General features: G+C 51.9%; 1 protein-coding gene across 2 annotated transcripts in view; it reads left to right on the forward strand.

The window, feature by feature from the left end:
• Positions 1 to 8,374: 8,374 nt before the first annotated feature.
• Positions 8,375 to 14,301, forward strand: part of CCDC50 (coiled-coil domain containing 50) — a 42,370-nt gene continuing 36,443 nt past the window's right edge. The window contains exon 1 of one of the 2 annotated variants that reach the window (XM_080604186.1): positions 8,375 to 8,555. In XM_080604186.1, the coding sequence (XP_080460312.1) occupies positions 8,507 to 8,555 (49 nt within the window). In that variant the 5' untranslated portion in view covers positions 8,375 to 8,506. The remainder of the gene's footprint in view (positions 8,556 to 14,301) is intronic. The other variant, XM_080604187.1, reaches the window with a different exon arrangement.

Below are 14,301 nucleotides of genomic sequence, written 5' to 3' on the forward strand. Positions count from 1 at the left end.
TATTATTCCATTTTATTGTTCTTACATATTTTATTCCCAATAGAAAAACAAGTGTCCATATTCTCTCAATTACTTCACTCAGTGATAATGTCTTCTACACCATCCACTGCGCACGTGTGTCTAGAGCTCAAAGATAGTGAGAACCTGAAGATGGGAGCTCATATGGTCCTAATTTGTCTAAGTCTCTTCATATAGAAGTTTCTCTTTTCATAAAACATGCAAACATCTGGTAATCCAACCCAATCGAACTGGAAAATTGACCAGGGTGGACAAAACCAGCCAGCCCAGGGGGTGGGAATGGAGAAGACCTGGCCCAGGCAAGCTGGATGCCACTAAACTCAGCTGCTATGCCCGAGGGCTTTAACAGACCTTAATGGCCCTGAGCAGCCCCAGCTGGGGCCTCCACCCACCCTCTCTGCTGCAGGCTGAGGAGCCTCATTTAAGCTCAGCCCTTGACCCATCTTTCTTTCTGAGCTATGCTGGAGGGGTGCTGGTCAGCTGTATCTCTGGCCAGAGCACCTACAGGTCTGGGTGTTGACCTGTACGCTGAGTTCCTGGCTTGATCTCAGACCCCTCCTGTCACCGTGTACATCTGTTGTTCACTGGGTTGTGTTTGACCCTGGTTGCCACCACTGGACCTGGTTCTGACCGGTGGGTTGGCTTCTAGCTTGACCTTGGATCTGCCTCATCCCTGTGGACTTTCCTTATGACCTGACTGAAGACCTGGGCTCATGATTGAACTTGACTGCTGTCTCTGGACCTGCCCTGCTGGCTGTGTTGCTGTGCGTGGCTTGCTGACCCTTTGGGGGCTTCTGTGTGCTGACCCCCCTTTTCTTTACCAGGCAGACCTTGGAGCAGTAAAGACTTCTAGGTATTCTGTATGAAATTCCCATTTCTCTGAAGCCCTTTGAGCTTTGCTTCTAAATCTAATGGATATCTCTAGAAGAGATGGAGTCCCCAGATAACCAGCTTAATCTCAAAGCAGTAACACTTCTTTTTTTGGAATAAGCCTCAGACTAGAGGAATTCAACATGTTTCTTCAACAACTTGCAAGATGCAGGAGGCAGTGTTGAGCTGCTGTGAGCAGGAGAGCCTGAGCCTTGCTTAGAGTGGCAGGTTTCCAAACCACTTTGCATGCTGTGCATTTGGGATTTGAAGAGAGGGAGGAATTTTTCTTTTCCAGTGCTTCAACTGAGAACATTGCATGCATCATATATTTCAGGTGAGCCTCAGCAGTGTTCACAGGCTTTACTGTGGTCTTATGGCCTCCACTTAAGCTTTGTTTGTTTGGTCCTAAAGCAAACAACCTGCTCTGGGAGGACCTGTGGGAAAAGAGCCTTTGCTTAAGGTTGGGAGGAAGGATGTGTAAACTGTCCTGCAACCTCTGCACCAAGGATGGGACTTGGCTGAGACCAGGTATCTCAGCTGGTGGAGACAGGATTTTTACACTGCCATATGGGGAGACCTGGGTCTCTGCTTTCTTGCACAGAGCATTTCCAAGGATGAGACGAGGGTGGGGAATGACAGAGCTGGAAAAAAGGAGGGATTGTGCTCCATAGAGGGAAAGGCAGACTAGAGGCAAAACAGCTTCAGCGAGAGGGAGGAGTTAGGGAGCTTTTCTCAGCAAGAAAGGAGAGCTGCCCTCACAGCAGGGGTGAGGTGAGCTTCACAGAGGAATTCAGAAAGGCGGGAATCATTTTTCTCCCATCCTGAGCAGTGACTCGCAGTGCATTCCCCCATCCCATTGCATACCCCTACCCCCCTCTGTCCACTTGTGTGCCCACTAAACCATTCCCCTCCTCAGTAGCGCAGTCCCTGCAGTCCCCTAGTGTCTGTCCTTCCCTGCATAACCATCACAGACCTGACACCACTTGTCTCTTCTCTCTGCTTTATTCTTGCAGCTGTCTGTCCCTCTTTCTCTCCAATGGTGCTTCACCTGATAGGAATCAAAGAAGGAGACACTGAAAAACACCCTACCCTCTTCAGCCTTCATTCTTTATATATTTAATATCTGATTTCTTCTCTGCCTGTGTCACTTCTACCCCAGAGTGAGCCTGAGAGAGCAAAGCCCAACCTGGTCCTGTTATTTAGAGCACCACTGGAAGGTGCTCAGACACCCTGCTGCTGGCTGGTGCAAAGTCTCGGACAGCACAGCTTCACTGCAGAAAGGAATTAAAATAATGTGCGCATAAGCCAGAAGAGCGGCCCCCCTTGCAGCTCCCTGAGAGGAGGGAGTGCATAATGGGGAGGGAGATGTAGTTATAAAATGAGATTCTCTGTTCCTCAGGGGACTGTTAAAACCAGTCAATATTTATGAAGCTTTTAGTCTGACTCATGCAATTTGTTCCCCCCTTCTACGTGCTTGTCTTTGGGACTCAGCTGTTGCTTGGCCTGTTACTGCCATAAAATGAGACGCTGTGGTTTAACTGTCTCCTCGCTTAGCGAAGGAAGAGATGAAGGTCCCGGGCAGGGCATGAAATGGCTCCACTTGTCACCTCACTGCAGCCAACCGAGGGAGGGCACAGAGGGAAGCATCACCAGCTCCCATCAGAGGGGGATCACACTAAAGAGAAGCGGTGCCTCGTGGTTAAGGCAGAGGAGGGCAAGAAGTGCAGCTGGTCCTCCTGCCTGCCTTTCACATCCACTCCGAGGGCTGCCAGGAGACCACTCAACTTCTTAGAGAATAAACCAGCTCCAAAGCGTTCTCCTGGAATGAGGGCTGAAAGAGCAATGCAGGACTGTTAAAGCATGGGGTGTGAGAGGAGGCAGCCTGTGGACAGAAAACAGGGACCAGAGGCAGTCGTGATGCTGTTTGCACCTCTGCCTCTTAATCCCAAGCTGGAGCACCTCCTCCAGACCAGACCTGTCTCCCATCCCTCCTCACAAAGGGTTATTTAGCTGAGCCAGGACAGCATCCTGAAGTGGTGTGATCTGGAATGACCTTGTTACACCATCAGATTTACTCTGAATTTGATCCTTCTCTGTTCTGACTCACTTTCTGCAGGCCCTGAGTCCAACCCGGATGATGCGTGAGCAGTGTCCCTGAGCTCAGCAGGGACTCAGTGCCCAGTAAGCGATGCTGTGATGTTTCCTTACAAGAACAGTATTACCCTACAGAGGCTAATCTACCTTGGCCTACAGAAAGAGGAAGGCTGAGAGTGATCTGGAGCAGGAGCTCTTCTTCCCTCTCCATCAGCTATAGGACATTAGAGAACAGCCACCTGTGGAAGTGCTAACTGAGGTAACAGATCAGTATGCAGCAAACAAGATGTGATTTCTGCCCTAGAGCTGGGACTTGCCCTCCACAAAAGCAGTTACAAGCCCATCACCCTGCTAACAGCGACAGACCTCAGCTCCTTTTTTTCCACAGAATCACAGAAAGGTCTGGCTTGGAAGAGACCTTAAAGCCCACCCAGTTCCAACCCCCTGCCATGGGCAGAAACACCTCCCACTAGATCAGGTTGCCCAGGGCCCCATCCAACCTGGCCTTGAACACCTCCAGGGATGGGGCATCCACAGCTTCTCTGGGCAGCCTGTTCAGTGCCTCACCACCCTCATAGTAAAGGATTTCTTCCTAATATCTAATCTAAACCACTTTCCTTTAGCTTAAAGCCATTCCCCCTTCTTTTATCACTGCACCTGTGCTGGTTCTGAGGCAGCCTCTGCAGAGCTAGCACATTCTGAGCTGTCCTCAGCAAGCCCCAGCCCTCCAGCACCTGAGGGCTGCTGTCTGTGGGGCACTGTGTGTGTCCTCCAGACCACGCCGCAGCCACCAGCTGGTAAAATTTGCAGCCTGCTGTACGTGCTGATGTGGACTTGGCAGCTTCCCGTGTGACTGAGGAGGAATGAACCGCCTCTCAGTTGTCTTGTTGCAAGTGTTGGGCTGAAGATGCTGAATGCTACCTGCATCAAGGACCTCTGCGAGGATCCTTTGCTGTGGCCAGAAACCTTTGTATGGGAATGAGTGCATGTGTCCGTCCATCTCTGAATGTTTTGCTTGGATTTTGCACATTTCTTTCTACTTCAATCAGCCATTCTCAGTAAGTCTAAATTGAATGCAGCTTGTACGTGTACTTTGGGCAGCATGGCCGTAAACAAAACGGGGTGATTTGCTGCTAGAAATGCTGGCTGGGGCACTTTTAGGGCTATGGGGGTCAACTCTGTCTGCTAAGGGTGCCAACTTTCACACTGTCCTTCCCCTTTCACCCTCTTCCTCATCTCAGTTTACATTATATGGCCTTTTGACTTATTGAGAAATATTACTTGTTTTTTGTGTTGGTATTTTTTTTTTTTGGAAAATGTTCTCACTAATGGTCACCCAGGGGAGGTCTTGTAGGGTAAATATATCTGTTTTATTTTGAGGAAATTTGCATAGGCAACCATAATACTTGCATTTCTGAGAGTCTGTCTTCTTACCTAGCTTGGCATTTGCACACAGGGCTCCTGAGACTCTCTGGTAGCTCCTGCACATGCAAAATGTGTTTTGTTGAGCGAACATCAATGCTTTGTGGATGTAAACTTGTATATATAAAATCATGACTTGAAATGAGGAATACCACTGAGATTTGAGGGTCTATCCGTTCCTCACATCACAAAGCCCTAGAAGTGGCCTTGGAAATCAAGGCTGGCAGAAGTGATAACACGAGATTTATTTTATTTTTTTCTAACCAGCAAAGGATGGGAGAGTGGAAATCAAAAGGTGATCTTAGGTAAATTTAGCAGTTGTTTACAGTGGAATATAGCAAGCTTGGTGCCACATGAGAGCTGCACTGACTTCAGCCCACACCAAAGTTCTTCCGACAACATCAGTGTTGAATTTCATTCAGGACGTAGTGCCTGAATAACTGATGGTAGGCCAAGGGGCTTCCCCACTACCTGCCACTTTTATTAGGTTGCTTATGCCTCTGTTGTGCAGGCTTGCAGGCAGCTCCCTGCGGAGCACAAAGAGAAGAACAAATATCTGTTCTGGGGGTTTCTGTTCTTCTGACCTGTAAGAGTAAATGAAAGAGCATGATGCACAGCAGATGAGGGAAAAGCGGTAAATCCACCAGTTTTAGTATTACTTCTCACTTTCTTCGTTGCAGGAGAATTTTGGAACGCTTTTGGTCTCTTTTGCTGATGTGAAACTTAACTGCTTCACTGGGGCTGGGGGTGAACTACTACCCTTGCAAATGCATATGTAAAATTGCGGGCACAGATGCCGAGCTCATTTGCACATTGCAGTTTCCTGGGCAGCCTGTGCAAACATCTGATCTGTGCGTGTAGCTGAGCTGTGAGCAGCATTATACCTGACTTCTCGTTGTATGGGTTCTCTCTACAGCTGGAAAGTCAGCAGAAGCCATGCAAGTGCACAGCTCGCGATTTTCCTGCTGCCTCCCATTATGTTACACGTAAGCACGGATTTTGTTTCCTTTGCTCTTCTGTTGCAATCACTCCATTTATAACCCCTGGCGTGCTTTGTTTTATAATACCCTAATCCTTGCAGGCTTCTGCTCCACTTTTCCTCCAGGGAGCCTGAATTGAACCCTTCAGCTACCTATGGAAATTGCACACCTGCTTCTTGTTGCTCCTTGCCAAGTGCTGTAACGTTGCTTCCTCTCATCAGCCCTTTCTGGCACAGGACTTGAAATCTCTCCTAAAGTGCATCTTTGCTCAGTTGGAAAACCCTTATGGGTTTTGGACACAGGTTTGTATGGCATCTGATATCACGAAACACCTAGAACCGTTTTTTCCATCCCTTTGCATTGACCAGTAACTGACACACACGTTCCTGCCTGTAGCATCATTATCTTCTGTCTGCCCCCACAACAGCCTCATCAGTCAGGGTTAGCCTTGCAGCCATTAGGGAAACTTTAACAAAGCCTGTTCTGGTGAAAGCGAACATCTTGATGAGGCCCAATTTATTTCACAGTTGTTATCCTGCTGACCTAAAATGACAGCATGACACTTGGAGCAGTGCCTGGTTTATTTAAGAAGCGAGCACAGAATTGTGTCTCTTGGCCTGCAGAAGGAACGGAGCAGCACAAGGTGCTCCCAGCTCCTGGTCCTAGCAGCTCCCGCCCCCAAAATCTCACTGTGGCTTTTCTCGGGGCCAGTCCAGATGGCATTGCTTTTAGCTGTTTTTAATAGTTCCAGTCTGTGCATCACACATCCCTTCAGGAGCACGCGGAGGGCTGGGAGGGCATTGTGTGGTGCCCCAGGATGACATGTCTGCTGTTTGGGGCAGTGCCTGGGCTCCCTGGGGACTGAGACTTGCCCAGTAGCACAGTCCCGGCCATCGCTGAGACCCTGCCTGCAGCTGTCTGATGGACCACGTTCCTCTGGTCATGGCGTGCTTGGTCCTCAGGGTCTGCCACAGAGAGAGATGGGGCACGGTGCAAGGACAAGGGGCTGGAGTTGCAGGCTGCAGCGTGGGGAAATCCACCTGTTTTTTAAGAGAAAAATCACAATGAGAAAAGAGTGGAACAGTGCTCAGAGCGGTCGTGCGATCTCCAGCCTTGGAGATCCTTAAAACTCACCTGGTCAAGGCCCAGAGCAAGCCCATCACATTTTGAAGCCAGAGGTTGGACTAATGCTCTGCAAATATCCCTCCCAAATGAAGGTGCTCCATGAAAAAGGAGTTAAACGTGTGCCGTGCACTTCAGCTCAAATTCTGGATCAGCTTCCCAGCTGCTTTTGTCCTGGGAAATGAGATGGGCTTGTCTTCCTATGAGATTAAGCTCTTGTGCGAGTTCTTTCTTTTACAAAAGACTGAAGTGTTTTCTTATCTTAAATAAAGTGGTTATTTTCCTAGCTTTATCGGGATTAATCTATCCACTGCAACGTCTATTGTCAAGCTAACTGCTGTACAATTTGCACAGGAAAAGCCCATGTCAGTCTAGCAGAAGGGACACCTTCCACGCTTTTGCCTGGTGGCGGCAGCTTTTAGACACAAGTGAGAGCCGGGAGGGTGATCTGAGATCCACCACAATTAGGAGCCCTTTGGGAGCATAAAACTTCATTGTGCCGCGGTGCTAGCTTCACATCAGCTTCACATTAGCTTCACATTTCCTGGATCCTGCTTAATTCTCTCTCATCTCTAGGCCCCCTGTGGTCATTCTCATGTTTTTGTAGGTCTTTGAAACCTTCTGTAGTCTTCACGTAATTCATGCCATCTTCCAGCCTCAGAGGTTTCATCTGAGTGTCCCCAGATCAAGCTAAGATGTGAGAAGTTCAATGTCACAAAGGCAAAGAAAATGCTGCGTGCAGGGCCCCGTGCTGGGGAATGGCGCTGAGAGATGCTGCTCGCTGGTTTTACTCGTGCTGCCCCTCACGGGGGGCTGATCCAGCCCTTCTGAGCTCTGGAGATGTTCCCCTCGTTTCCAGCACCAAGACCTCAGCACCACGCACGGTGTCAGCCTGAAGTTTCCTCAGGCCCTAGCAGAGCTCACAGCCCCGCTGCTGTCACCCAGCAGGGTCTCACAAGAAGAAGCATGTTTGCTTGATTAAGGGAGCTGGAGAAGGCACGAGGAGCCACGTAATTTGTATAGTGGAAACCAGGAACCGCAGGAATCTTGACTAATTTGAGTGGCTGGCTTTGGCCTTAGATAAGATGGTACAAATCCATTACAGGAGACAAAGCAAAGAGCTGTGTGCACGGAGGAAAACTGAGGATCGCTGGGCTCGAGAGCTTAAAGATCGTGTTTGTGAATGCAGGGTCCAAGCGTTGGCTGTGATGTATTGAAGGTGCCATGTGAATGTGAACACCTCAGGCTTTCAGCTTGTTTTGTCCCTTCCAGTACCTACAGGGGGCTACAGGAGAGCTGGGGAGGGACTCTTTGTTGGGGAGTGACAGGACAAAGGGGAATGGCTTTAAACTAAAAGTGGGTAGGTTTAGATCAGACATTAGGATGAAATTCTTCCCTCAGAGGGCGGTGAGGCCCTGGCCCAGGCTGCCCCGAGGAGCTGTGGCTGCCCCATCCCTGGAGGTGCCCGAGGCCAGGCTGGGTGGGGCTGGGGGCAGCCTGGGCTGGGGGGAGGTGTCCCTGCCCATGGCAGGGGGGTGGAAATAGAAGGGGTCTTAGAAATAAAGAAGAAAAGAAATAAAGGAGAAGATAAATAAAGGAGAAGAGAAATAAAGAAGTAAATAAGACATAATGAAAGGAAAAATAAATAAATAAATAAGAAAGGGGAAAAAAGGGGAAACAAGATAAAAGGAGGGGGAAAAGGGGGGAAAAAAGGAATTAAAAAAAAAAAAGGAAAAGGGACAGGCTGAGGCAGCCGCCCGCCGGGCCCGGCCGCAGCAGGCAGGGGGAGGCCGCGGGCGGCAGAGGGGCGGCAGCGGCAGCCCCCGCCCCCCCGGCCCGCCCCGCCCCGTCCCCCGGCCCGGCCCGGCCCGGCCCGGCCCTTTCTGTCCCCTCCGCCGCCCCGTACGGCCGCTGCCGCCGGAGCCCGCCGCTGGCGGCTTGGTGCGGCGGGGCGCGGCGCGGAGCGGCACCGAGCGGCGGAGCGGAGCGGAGCGGGCAGCATGGCCGGGATCGGCATCGACCAGTCCAAGCTGCCCGGCGTCAAGGAAGGTAGGGCGGGGGCGAGCCCGCCGTGCCGCCGGGGGGAGCTCCGGGGGGACCGGGGACGGACCGAGGACACCGGGGGGGCACCGGGGGGCACCTGCAGCCCCTTCCCGGCCGCCCAGCCCGCCCTCCGTCAGGGCTAGGGTTGGCTCTGCAACCCATGCGCATGCAGCCCGTGTTCCCCAACTTGTTTCCCTTGCTGCTCGTGTATTTATTCCTAATTTCTTTTTATTTTTTATTTTAATTAAGCCTGAATTTGGCTACTTGGCTAGTCGGGAGCTGAAGGGGTGTGTGTTAGTGCAGGGAGCTGACCCCTCGCGTCCCGTAGTGCTTGTGGACAAAACCCCACGGCTGCCTGCTGAACTTTTAGGGCTTAGCGTTGGCCCCGTTGGGTCATCAGCGAAATTGTTAATGGTCATCAGAGAAATCGCACTCGGTCGTTTCGGTGCTGCCAGGGGCTCATCCTTAGAGCCTGCCCGGCGTGGTTACTCGAGGAAATTAACCCGGTTAAATTAACCTCCGCAGCGGGCGGATAACGTTGAGTTGCAGCTTGCGGGAGCTCGCCGTGCTCGGTCGGGGCGGCTGATGCTGAACGAAAGCGTGGCGATGGGGTGAAGTTCAGCCCGTCCCTGTGAATTCACACCTCTGGGCAGCGTGGATGGCGTTTCAGGAGCGCCCTGGTACGGGAGCTGTTGATACCCGATAGCGCTTGGATTAACGTGCTGTCCCCAGCAGCTCTGAGAGCAAAGTAGGTGAGGCCCGAGCTGCGTTGTGCAAAGCCTCGGGCGGGTTTCGTGCTCGTAGCTCAGAGATACCGTTTGCTTTTGTCGTGCGAAGTGTTGAATCCGAGCTATGCTTTGCATTAGGTGCTGTCGTGCCCAGCGTTAACACCAAGCAGGAAAGAAAAGCATCGCCTTCCGTACCTGGGGGGATATTTATTGCTCCCGATACAGAAATCACTGTTGATCCTTCGGGAAAGACATCCCCTTTCTCCGTGTTGGGCAAAGGTCAGCTTAGTCATTCATTAACAACTGAGCACGGTGCTGCTGCGTTGTTGTGGTTCCAGTACTTTGTTCTTCACTTGCTCCCCTTTTGGAGGGCTGTCTGTCTGTCTGTCTGTCCACGTCCAGCTTTCCTCCCTGGTCGGGGGTGGCTGGGACGGCTGCACGACAGTGTCGTCCTGCTCCTTTGTTGTGGGCTCCAAAGCTGCTCTACAGGCGGGGTCGTTTCCCTGCAAGGATGGCAGGGAAAATCTGATGACTGTGGCTAGGTGCTTACTACTTGTGCTTACTTCCTTTATTTTTTTTTTTTAAAGGCATTTATATTAGCTGAAAGCGTGACGTCGATGGAGCTTTGCTGGTGAAAACTGCTTCAGCCAGTCCAGTTTGCTTAGTGGGCAGGAGTTTACTGCTGTAAGATATAACCTCAAAACACTCTCCCAGAGTAAGCTAGAGCTTGTTGCTGCAGCCTGCTGTTACCAAGCCGCTTTTTCCAGGCATGCAGAGTTCATGTTCTGACCGCTGTGGTCAGTAAAGCTCTTGTAAGACGTTTGCTGAAGGTTTTGGTGGTGGTTGCAATATGTGGGCTGAGCATCTCTGCCAGCATTTCCACTTGCTTCTCAAGTGCCTGTGACATTTTCTCTTTTCACAAGGCAGCTTTGGCGCGTGCTCTTTTGACCCTCCCCGGGGGATCGCTCAGCTGTCTGTGTGTCAATCTTTTTTTTTTTTTTTTTTTTAACTGGAGGTCTAATTTGCGAGCCTTTCAGGGACAAAAGCATCCTGGAAATATTATTTTAATTAGTTACTTATAAAGCGAGTAAAAGAAACTGGCTTGAGCTCTGCTTGCTCTCTGTCTTTCCTCTCCTGTGCTCCGATGCACTGCTGGAAGTGAAGCTTGGGCAGGGCTTCTCTGCCTGCTTTAAATGAGCTCTGCAGCCCAGCTCAGCACCGTGCCTTGCCCCAGCACCTGGAGGAGTCCCTGCCCCTGTGTGAGAAGCTCCGGGGAGGTAATTCTGGAGCTGTGCAGACCTGTCCCTCCCCGGGGGGTCCATCTGCGGTCCTGTCTGCCCTTGCCAAAGGGCTGAGGTCAGTGACAGTGCTTTGTGGAAGGACCACCTGGCAGCCGAGGCTGAGGCTCAGTCCCTTACCCGTGTGGTTGGTGGTGGCGGGGAAAACCCCAGTGCTCCTGATCTCGGTGCTGGTCTGACACTGCTGAGGAGACAGAAGGGAGTCAGGGGGCAGGGCAGGAGAGATCTCTCTGGTCGGGCAGTACCTGGCTCTTTGGAACTGAAGAAAATTGCAGCGGCTTAAGTTTTTATTTGATTTTATTTTTAATAGCATTAAAAAAGCGTAAAGGCAGCGTGCCTGTGCCAGTAATTACAATCAACCCAGCCACACTGCTGCCACTTAAGCTCCAGTCCTGACAAAGGCGAATTGTCACCCCCACCTGCGCTGCGAGAGGCACAGCAGCAATGCTCACCTTATGGCTTCTTGTATTTATTGTCTAATTTGACTTCCTGAAGCTCCTGATCCGAACTTTAAAATGCTGCTGGTTGTTTCCCAAACGTGGAAGCAGAAGATGCACCTCCAGCTGCTGCCACAGGGAAACAGGAGAGGCTGGACTTATTGGCAAGGCAGCCTCGGGGACAGGCAGACTAGCTGGCTTTAGCAGACACGGAATAAAAGTTTGCTATAAGCATCCGTCTTCCTCCCAGGCACAGCACCTTCCCTCTGACCCCTGCAGCTTAACCTGACCTTCACTGAGACTCCTGCGACAAAAGCCCGCTGGCTGGAAGCGACAGACGGACGGGTACCTCCAGGGACAGACTGCCGACCTTATCGGCTTACGGCAGGGCTCGCGGTGTGTGTGCGCTCAGCTACACGACGGTGGAGGGAAGGAACTCGATATCTGTCAGAATGCAAGTGGGTTCAGAAAGCTTTGATGGCTGGCACGGTATCTGGCGAGGAGTGTGTGGGGATGGATTCCGCTTCGGGATTTTTCAGGAGGGTGGTGTTGAGGGGTGAGCTGTCAGCCGTGCTCGTGTGAAGGAAGGGTTCAACATCAGCTGGTGTCAGCGGGACAACTGTGAGAGCGGCTGACGGTCAGCCAGGTCGCCGTGAAGCCACCTGCACCGTGCCCTTTGGCTCCAGCTGATGTTTTTTTCATGGAGCATGATGTGCAGTGTCACAGCTCTCTGCTTTGCGACTTCCTCTGAGAAGTGCTCTGAAAAATTCAGGCGAGCTGGATGGCTCGAGGGCAGCGGGGCGGTGGAGGCTGATGGGACGTGGACACAAGATTTTCTTTCTAGGTCATTGGTTCATGTCCAGCTCTTCTGAGTAATAGGAGGTCTGTTTTTCCAGTGTGCATGAATTCAGTAGCTGCCGCTGTGGTGCTCATTTTGCCTCTGGTTAAAGCTGGGTGAAAGTTTTATTATGCATTCAGTTGTTCTGGGTCTGCAGTGCTTGGCAGAGGAGATGGGCAGGATTAGCATTTCGTGCTCGTGGCTCCAGAACTCAGCTCTGAGCGAGCAGGTCTGCCTCCTCCCAGCCCTTAAACCCTCGCGCTGTCCTCCGTGAGCTGCCATGAGCATTGTACCAAGGCAAAAAGATTGCCCAAAAAGCAGTCTTTGGCAGAGAAAGGCTTTCAAACTCAAGTTGATCCCTTCTGCAGACAGATATTTCCGTAGTTACTGACAAGCAGAGAGGTTTCGGGGCCGGAATAAAGGGTGCACAGCCTGTTTTGTCCTGACTCCTGGAGGTGGCCAGGAGGCAGAGGGAGTTCACAATACTAGGACGTTGGCTGGCGCCCATTGCTGCTGCCTGAGCAGTGCCTTGCAGACAGCATTGTGTTTACTGTGACCGTGGGCCTCTGTTTAATCTTTAATTTCCCGTGGCCGTGAGCAACGTCAAAGGGCTTGTGTGCCAGGCGGAGTTAGAGACGGCAGGACGGGCCCCTTGTGCCCTGCGATGGGCCTGTGCGAGGAAACCCTGCTCGGGGAAACGCTGGGATATGCCCTTGGGGCTGTGTGAAACGCCTCTGCTCTGCTGGAATTAGCCTTGTTTTTCTACTTGCTGAGAGATACCCAGCTCGCATGAATGTGGCGATTTATGGATGAGGTGACATGTCCCCTCCCTGCTTCCTTGTCCCCTTCCCAGCGTGCGTGCAGCTGGCCGGCTGCTGAGCGCCGGTTTGAAGGCTGAAAGGCTGCGGGAGGTGGCTGAGCTGCTGCCAAAACCGCCGTAAAACTTCAGAACTTTAACTCTGCTTTCTGGCATTGTGCTTGCTGCTGACCTGTCCTTTTGTCTTCCTCTGAAACGACGATAAAGGTGTTTGCCTTTCTGCTGCCCCTGCCTTGCAGTGCATTAGCGGCCCTTTGCTGGGCATTGCCGCCTGGGAAGGCAGGGCATCCCGCAGGGATGCTCTGTGCTCTCCTTACCGTGCTGGATGGGTTTGGGCCACAGGGAAGTCTCTTGGCGTTTCGTTCATATTTCCCTTTTAAAAACAGAAATTGGGCCCTTTGCACCATTTCTGTCTTAGTATGTGAAAAGACACCGTGCTGCTTGTTAACGCTATAAGTGCTATAAGGCCTTGGCGCAATATTGCAGCTGGGAGATCCTTTTAGCAGGGCTATCGTGAGCCTCGCATTCAGCAGAGGAGGCCTGGTGCTCATAAAATCCACTCAGTCACCCTGGGCGCCCTGTATTTTAAGCCATCAGCACTTGTCAGAAGCATTACCATCCCTGGGGAGAAAGGTATGGGTGAAACCCTGCCCAGAACCTCTGCACAGCCCTTCTGCCTGTACCCGGGTGGTTTGTGTCAGGCTCTGGAAGCTGAACCGCTGATTATTTTAATTGCACGCTAGCCCACAGTGCCACCACCACGCTGCTCTGCCAGCCCCGTAAGAGTGGCTTGATCTCTTCGACTCAGGGCCGCGCTGGTGGGGTTTGGTCTGCGCGCTCCTTGCAGCCCTGCCTGCGGTGAGTGCTGTTCAGGACAGAAAGTCGAGGTGGGTTAGCAGGTGACTCACTCTTCTTCACTTCTCTTTTCAAAGGAGGTTTTTTAAAAAACTGCGTGCAGCGAAATGCTGAGGTCATGTGTGTGCATGTGCGTGGGTCTTACTTTCACCAGCCGTTCTGCCGAACCGAGTCAGCGGTCAAAGGAATGAGCTACAGAGGAAACTTATGTGGGCTAAATACGTGATGTTCAGTCAGTGGTGGCAGAGGAGAAACACCTGAAGGTACTGTGAAGCGAGCATACCCAGCTTTGGCCACTTACAACGAGAAAGGACAAGAGGCTGGAGCGTGCCGCAGCCCGAGATGTCCCTTGTAGAGGGACCATCACTGCTGACCCCTGGCTTGGAGGCAGCCTTCACCAGCTTGGGTGGAAAGCCTGTGCCCAAATGCGTGGGCATACGTCAGGGTGGCTTGGATGGAAAGCCTGGTGCACATCAGGATGGCTTTTGCTCTGCAGAGGTGTCTGAGCTTATCAGGTGCGCCTGCTGCGGGCGTGGAAACCTTACCTGGGGCATCCTGGTGGGAAGGAGCTTCCCTCTGTTCTGAAGCTGGTTTTATTCCGGGGTGCTGGTGTGGAAGTGGGGATTTAGGTCCTAAATTCATCAGTGTCTCCTGTAGCCTTCTCCAGTGGGGCTGGGGTGAAGCAGCAGAGGACAGCAAGGAGAGACCTGGGACTTTTCCAAGCCACCAGGGTGTTGGCTGTTCTCGTGGCGCGCAGGGAGCGCCGCTATTCACAGGGC

Source organism: Anser brachyrhynchus (genome assembly GCF_964034855.1).
Source record: "Anser brachyrhynchus genome assembly, chromosome: 9".
Lineage (NCBI taxonomy): Eukaryota > Metazoa > Chordata > Aves > Anseriformes > Anatidae > Anser > Anser brachyrhynchus.